At 31.5% G+C, this 8093-nt stretch overlaps 1 protein-coding gene across 2 annotated transcripts; it reads right to left on the bottom strand.

Annotated features, from left to right (window-relative positions):
- Positions 1-125: 125 nt before the first annotated feature.
- LOC107870393 (putative UPF0481 protein At3g02645) lies at positions 126-7048 on the bottom strand. 2 transcript variants are annotated; one of them, XM_016716909.2, is made up of 3 exons: positions 6884-7048; positions 4541-4650; positions 126-1774 (listed from the first exon to the last, which is right to left on the bottom strand). In XM_016716909.2, the coding sequence occupies exons 2-3, from the start codon at positions 4625-4627 to the stop codon at positions 320-322; spliced, it is 1542 nt and encodes a 513-aa protein (XP_016572395.2). In that variant the 5' UTR covers positions 4628-4650; positions 6884-7048; the 3' UTR covers positions 126-319. The 2 variants fall into 2 exon arrangements, with proteins under 2 accessions (XP_016572395.2, XP_016572396.2); XM_016716910.2 differs by lacking the exon at positions 4541-4650 and having other exon boundaries at positions 6884-7028.
- Between the last annotated feature and the right edge of the window lie 1045 nt (positions 7049-8093).

Genomic DNA, 8093 nt, shown 5'->3' with positions numbered 1-8093 from the left:
AAGTGTTGATCATCGAGTAGCTGCTATATAGTTGTGGTAAATGTGTTCAAGTATTTGTTTTTTTGGTTAATTCAGACCAATGTATAATCAAATCGTATTTGAAAACGAAGGAAGAGCACAAATAATGACCCCAAAAAACTAATAGATACTTGAAATAGACCAATTGTTAGCACTTAACAACAAAACCAAATGCAAAAGGGGGTAAAAATAGAATAAATGAAAAACTCATCAACACACATACAATTATATTACATGCATGGAGTTGAGGAAACACTAGACATTCAAACAACCTATCTTATATAATTAACGCAATTATTACTTATTTAACTCCGCCTGTGAAAGCTAGAACAGTTTGTATAGCTGTGAGTATGAGGAGAACGATGGCTGCGAGAGTTGAAGCTCCAACCCAAGGACTACTAAAATAATTGTGTATCAAATTTGCCTTCATTCTGTTCCATGGTCTTTCACAATGTTCAATTATTTTTCTGTATCCTTGTTTGTCATAAAAGCCGGCTGAAGTGCTGACCCCTTTTCCAATTTTGTTAAAGAATCTAGTCACTTCTTTGTCCTCTCCTAACCCGTTAATTATGATTCCTTTCTGGCGAAGCAAATTCACATCTTTGTCTGACTCAATAAGCTGATCCATGAAAGTAGCATAATCACTGAAATATCTATGATGCACATCAGATTGTTGCTCAAAAGCAATGAGATTTCTCAGATTTGACTCAGTACTATCAAATAATCGAAGACAAGGGATTTTCAACAGTCCATTCTCGTACTTTATATCAAATAAACTTGTATCCCCAATATCATCATCTTTGTCCAACGACCTATAAATATTTCCGAAGCTTTTAAAGCTAAGCCCAGCTTCAGAAAGCTCTGTTGCATTTGGTATGATGACCTTATTTATCTTATTGCCCTTATCATTCTTCTTCTCTTTTGACCTAATTATTTGCAAAGGATTGCAACATAAGATTCTCCAGGAATATGTTGGATCTGTGTTAGGATTCCCCTGCCATGACATGTGTATTAGATGAAGTAAATGTTTGATTTTTCCTGCATTAGCATTGTTATGTATCTCTAGAAGTGCTGCAGGAGTCGTTTTTGGCAAGTTAATAGCAAAGCAACACTTCGCCATTATTGCAAATGGTAATTCATCATCTTTCTTTGTCATGTGATGAAGCTTGTTGAGAACAAAGAAGGGAAGTTGATTTTCTAGTAACATCAAGTCTCGAGTCAGTTGATCAAATATGTAACCAACACTAGTATCGATAATTTTTTCTTCTTCTGGAGGATACACTTTATGTAGCTCTCGAATAAACTCAACCACAAAACAACCATCAAGCAATAACATTTGCAAGAATTGATCAGTGTGACTCGTGTCTTTCTTGAGGTCTTCTATATCATCATAACATTTTAGTGCTTCCTCCTTCAATTCCTCCAATTCATTGATGCAACTTTCCAGATCAAGCCCCTCTTGTCGTTTAAGAAACCTTTGTAGGTATAATACTTTGTACTTTTCCATTGGACGAAGCATAGGATTTTTCCTATGGTAAGGACCTATAGAGACCATCTTTGGTGTATAAGCACCTTGATTTGATTCACGTAGCCCCACATTTACTTTGAATATACACGATTTAAGAGACGAGTTATCCAAACCCTTAAACATTCCAGCGATTCGATTAACAATTTCCCTTGGTTGTGATCCTGATGAATCTTGTCCATTTTTTTCATTTATCCCACTTAAATGATCCACTTCCCTCCCTTCTTCTATCTGTATGTAATGGAAAAGAGAGTAACATTTTAAAACGTCTATTTTGTTTATTCTTTTAATACCTCATTATTTTGTTTACATATGTAATCAAATCGGACGGTGGTGTTATGGGATAAAAAATGTCTATCAAAGTTAAAATGTACTCCATCTGTTTTAATTTATTTATCTTTTTTTTTAGTCAGTTTAAAAGGTGTGTATTTTTTTGATAACTATTTAATTTTTAAATTAAAAGATGTTTTGGTACATTACACACGTACGCGTGCGCACACACATGTATGTATAATATCATAAGATTCAAAAGTTTTCTTCACTTTCTTAAACTCCAAGTCAAGTCAAAATCAGACAAACAAATTGCTACAGAGGGAATATGTTTTATAATGGATAAATATAGACAAACACTCAAATTTGGTCTTAATAGGGGCTTATAAGAGTAGAGGGGATGTGGATAGTATATGGGAGATGACCGTCAGTTGCATTAGAGAGACCGCTAAAGAGGTGTTAGGTGTCTTGAGAGGCCGCTAACTTGAGATCTTGTATGCAGCGTTATAGAAGAAAGGCAGGAATAGAAAGTTGTATTGGCTTGCCAAGGCAAGGAGCGGAGGGCTCATGACCTTGATCAAGTAAAGTGCATCAAGGGGATGATGACAAAGTGTTGGTTGTGGATACATCGCAATCTATTTTTATAGACTTTTGAACGACGAGGGGGACAAAGGTTTCGTACTGTGGAACTTAGAGAACTCAGAGAGGTGTCGCGATTATGGTTGTTATAGGCATATCAAGGTTGAGGAGGTCAAGAGGGTTCTTCGTAACATGCGTAGGCGTAAGGCGACGGAGCCATACGAGATTTTGGTGGATTTTTGAAAAGTACTGGGGGGGAAGATTTGGAGTGGCCGACAAGGTCGTTTAACATCCTTTTACGGCGGAAAAAATGTACTAAGCTTGGAGGTAGAGTACGATGGTTCCATTATGTAAGAACAAGGGGGACATTCAAAGTTGCAACAACTATAAGGTTATCAAGTTGTTGGGGTAAATGGTAGTAGAGTTGAGGCTTAAGAAGATCATGACTATTTTCGAGAATCACTTCAGTTTCATGCTAGATTGCTCGACTACTGAGGCCATTCACCTAGTGAGGAGATCAGTGGAGCAGTTTAGAGAGAGAAAGAAGGACTTACACATGGTGTTCATTGATCTAGAAAAGACATATGACAAAGTCCCAGAGAGATTATGTGGAGGATCTTGGAAGCTAGAAGGGTGCCCATAGCGTATACTAGGTCGATTCAGGTCATGTATGCGGCGCAAAACTCGTGTGAGGACGACAGGATGAGATTTAGAGCTACTGATTGACGAGACTCAGAGAGGAGTTAATGATAAGTTGGATTTTTGGAGACAAACCTTTGAGTCTATAAGGTTTAGCTTCAGCAGGACGAAGATGAAGTATTTGGAATGTAAGTTTAGTTATTTGTCGCATGAGGCTGACGTGGTAGTGAAGTTGGATTCCCAGGTCATTTAGAAGAGGAAAAGTTTCAAGTATCTTGGGTTTATGATTCAGGAAAATGATGAGATTGACGAGGATGTCACACGCCGTATTGGTGCAGGGTGGTTGAAATGGACGCTCGCTTCGGGAGTCTTGGGCGATAAGAAGGTGTCGCGTAAGCTTAAATGTAAGTTCTACAAAGTGGCAGTTCAGACGGCTATGTTGTATGGAGTAAAGTGTTGGCCAGTTAAGAACTCCCATATCCAAAAATTGAAAGTGACGGAAATGAGGATGTTGCGATTAATGTGTGGACTTACCAGGAGAAATAAGATTAGAAATGAGATTATTCGAGAGAAGATGGGAGTGACTTCGGTGGACGACAAGATATAGAAAGTGAGGTCGATGGTTCGAGCATGTGATGAGGAGGTGCACGGACGCTCTAGTACGGAGGTGTGAGAGGCTGGCTATGAATGATTTTAGGCGGGATAGAGGTAGGCCAAAGAAGTCTTGGAAGGAAGTGATTAGGCATAATTTAGAGCAGTTACAACTTACGGAGGACATGACCCTTTATAGGAAGGTGTGGAGGACTCAGATTAGGATAGAGGGTTAGTGGGTAAGAGTTCGATAGTGGTAGAAAGGATGAGTCCTTGGTTTGTATCTGCATCTGGAGTTTCTTGTTCGTGGTGTTTCAGTGATGTATATGATTTTAAATAGATAGTTTATAGTATTACCTTGTGTGTGTCATATTTTCTTTATTATCTAGCAGTGTCTTATAGTTTGTTGTGTGCTTTTATATATATTTTTTTGTTTGTTATATTGTTATTTTTCATGAGTCGAGATCTATCAGAAATAACCTCTCTACTTTATTGGAGGTAGTGGTATGAACTGCGTATACTTTACCCTCCCCAAACCTCACTTTATGAGAATCCACCGAATAAATTATTGTATATTTAAAATAGAAAAGCCTTCCTGGCCTTCCACCCTCCATTCTTCTTCTTATTCCCTAATTTGCTTCTATACAATCTCTCTGTTGTGAATGAAATTGATTGGTTTGTAATCAATGTCTATTGTTTCTTGTGTTCTTTCAAGTCTTCTAAAATGAAAGAGGTATTAAATGAATTTTTTTTTTAAAGAAAATCATGCAAGCTTGATTTAAAATAACTATTATTAGACCTTATAATAGTATTTTTAAACTGACTGAGCCCAATATAATTGTCAAAAAAAAGTGGGTTAATAAAACAAAAAACTAAAACTAATTACTTATATAGTTGTGAGAGAGAGAGTAGAGAGACCTCATCTTTTTCAGTTGGCAGAAGCAATGGAATTTGATTATCTATTGAGGTAACCTCAAGGGAGGAAATCTGAATGTAGTGTGACATCCCTCTTTCTTCAACTCTAATTCCTACAATAAGACACATTCTTTTAAATTTCATTCATAGATGTAGGTATTTTATTGTTATAAAACTTGTATAGATATTTAAATGAAAAAAATCTGATAAATTTAAAGGGTTAGCAGATGTATTCAACCCTCTTTTTCTAATATCATCCCAAATTAATGGCAGTTTGAGGAAGCATATTTAGACACTTCTTTGCAAAAGAAACAAATTTGATCTATAAAGAATCATGAAGGGTACACTTTAACAATTTAATTAAATGAAATCACATAAGCTCTTTTATTCACTGAGTATGTTATTGTTATCATTACTATCATTCGTCTCACAATATTTATGTATATATTTTTTTATGTCGCATTAACTTGTAGTCACAATATGAATTCATAATTTAAATTATGAATCTGTTTTTGAAGTACGAGCAAAAAAACAAATAATAAAAAAAAAAGTTCGATAGAATATCATTTGACCACCATTTTCATGTCTCGTGAGTGAAAATATGCATTTAAACATCATGGAGAATTGTCAAAAATATGTCCAAATAGGCACATTTTTAACATAATTCAAGTATTCAATAGGTATACACCTTAGTATAAGTATTTAAATGGAAAAATTCTAACAAATTTAAAGGGTCAACATATATAACATATGTTGTTATAATTACTAGTTTAACCGTATGTATTTTACACGTGTAATGTTTGATTATTTCAAATTAAATGATTTTATTTATTGAGGAGATTTTTAATGAAGTGTAAGGGTTTAAATTACTTTTCAAAGATTTTTTAAATTTTAATATAATAATGTAAACATAAATATATATTTTAATGTAAGCACATATTTATTTTACCACCAGAAGTTTCAAGTAGTTGATGAATCATCACTTTTGTTTTTGTCATGCAGTACATTTTTTCCTTGTTGTTGGAGATTAAGATAGACGCATCAATTTGAACCATATTTATGACACAATTTTTTTTTAAATTTAAATTTTTTTCTTATTTTTAAAGTTAAATCTTTACAAAATCATTAATTATATTATTATTACGTACTTAAAACTTTTAAAATTTTGATACTTCCTCAATTTTTCTTATTTTGACAGTTTTATATTTATTTCTAGATTTTTCAAATGTTCTTAAAATCAAATTTAGTCAATTTAGAACTTTTAAAATAATGAAAAAATTATTAGTTATCATTAATTCTGATAAATTCTAATAAGGAAAAGTTTTATCATAAATATATTTAATTAATTTTTAACTTTTAAATATTAAAAAAAAATAGTGAAAAGATGATTTTGTCTAAAACAAAGACTTTAAATGAAGGGCAAAAATTTCAAACAACATTTCTAAGGCCTTCAAAATTTTATATTATAGATTATAGATATAAATTATAAATATAAATAAATTATAGATTATAGATATAGATATCATCCCAAATTAATGACAGTTTTGAGGAGTATTAGACATTTCTTTGCAAAAAGGAAAAAAAAAAAAAGAGAACTCCTTAAGAAAAATGGAAACATGTACTATCATACGAATGTGATAAAGTGATAAAGTGATAATTTCAGATCCTTATAATTTTTAAATTTTTCTTAAAAGGTACTCGAGAAACTAACAATACAAATCATTTCTACAAGGTGGATATCAAATAAAACTCTCTCAGTTTCATTTTATTTGACCTTTTTTGATTTGACGTATTCATTAAAAAAATATTAATTATAGAATTATTTTACAAATTTTACTCTATTAATAATGTTTTGAAACTCTAATTCTAATTATTACTATCTTCTTTCGTTATTTAATACTGAGGATAATATAAAAAAAATAATAAAACACTTTAGATTTATGAAAATGGATAGCTAATTTAAAACAAATATATTTAGAAAAAAAATCAAGTAAATAGAATGAAGATAAAGTGATAGTTTGTACACCATTTCCAAAAGAAAACACAACTAATTAACAATGAGTAACCAACAACAAAGGGCTTATTTCTTTATTGATTTGAAGGTTGTGAGTTTAAAAAGTCTTCAAAATAAATTTATTTTTATAATATATGCTCACCTCCTAAAATGAGACTTCCTATCACAAATTTGGTTAACTAAATTCTAATATAAATATCGAATACTAGTAATGATAAAATCTCAAGATTAAAATAAAAGGATTATCCATTTGAGTGATGTCCTTCCACTTAAGGTATATAAGACAATATAACTAATGAATAGGGATTTCTAACATAGATGCAGAAAATTACCTGTTGGGTTTGGCTGTTTCTTCTTTTGTTCCTATTCAACTCTTGCTTATCCCGGACTTTTCAGTGTTATGGGAGTATCTATATATAGAAAAGAGAAGAAATACAGATAATTAATTGGAGATGGCATCGATCTATTAGGAGGGACATACGATCAATTTTGAGATGTTTCGGTACCCATTAAATTCCATATAAATTATGTATAATTATATAAAAAATATATAAAAATTAATATAAGTCTTAAAAAAGCACTCAGCAAACTAAGAAGATAGCGCTTTAGTTTTCAAGCGGAATTTTAAAGTTTCGAGTGTCAATACGTATGGTCGGACCTCCTGGACACCCACAATCCCTAAATCTTGGATCCGTCACCGTAAAATAGCATTAATATTACTGATTATTTTATTTATATCATATTAATTTTTTATTATTTTATTTTATATACATAAAATTAGACTTTTCGAAATCATCCATCATGTTTTATTCTCTTTGGAATCGGTACAGTTTGGTTAATTTAATTTTTTTGATTAAAATGTTACGTCAGTTAGTAAATGTTACTTTCATAGGATTTTGATAAAACTATTTAGACGTTGTTTAAAAAACGATGAATCGAGGGAATATAAAAGACGATTAGAATAAATAACCAGATATTCATTCCACAATTTTACAGTAGCATAAAATATAGTTATATAAAATATATATATATATATATATCACACGAGTGAAAACATATAAATCAAGATCATGGGCTCAAAAAGTGAGTCTATATACTAAAATTAAGTATCCAAATATATTTGTAAATAATAAAATTAAATTTTAAATCGTACGAAAGCAAAACCATCCTTGTAATTTTAAATTACTACTCGCGAGTGACGAAATACCTTACTCAAAATGCTATAACTAATTTTGTTTTAATAGGAGCAATAAACTTGTTTCACAGTTGGAACTTTAGTTGTCAATTACTTATTAGCTTTTGGTCAGTATCATCACACTAAGCCAACGGGAAAATTTAATATTTCGTTATTATTAAATTAATATATATTTTGCACATATAATTTAATTCAGTACGTTAGTTTTTAGATTTATATTTGTGATCTTTGTAATAAAAAATGTTGTTGGCCCAAGAAAAAAAGAGACGGATTTTTAACTAAAAAATATTTTTTAAAGGTATTAATATTATTTTAAATGATACAACTTTTATTTTCCTATACAAATT

Source organism: Capsicum annuum, chromosome 5, assembly GCF_002878395.1.
Source record: "Capsicum annuum cultivar UCD-10X-F1 chromosome 5, UCD10Xv1.1, whole genome shotgun sequence".
Taxonomy (NCBI): domain Eukaryota; kingdom Viridiplantae; phylum Streptophyta; class Magnoliopsida; order Solanales; family Solanaceae; genus Capsicum; species Capsicum annuum.
The sequence above is the reverse complement of the archived record's forward strand: the minus strand, read 5'-3'. Positions and strand labels throughout refer to the sequence as shown.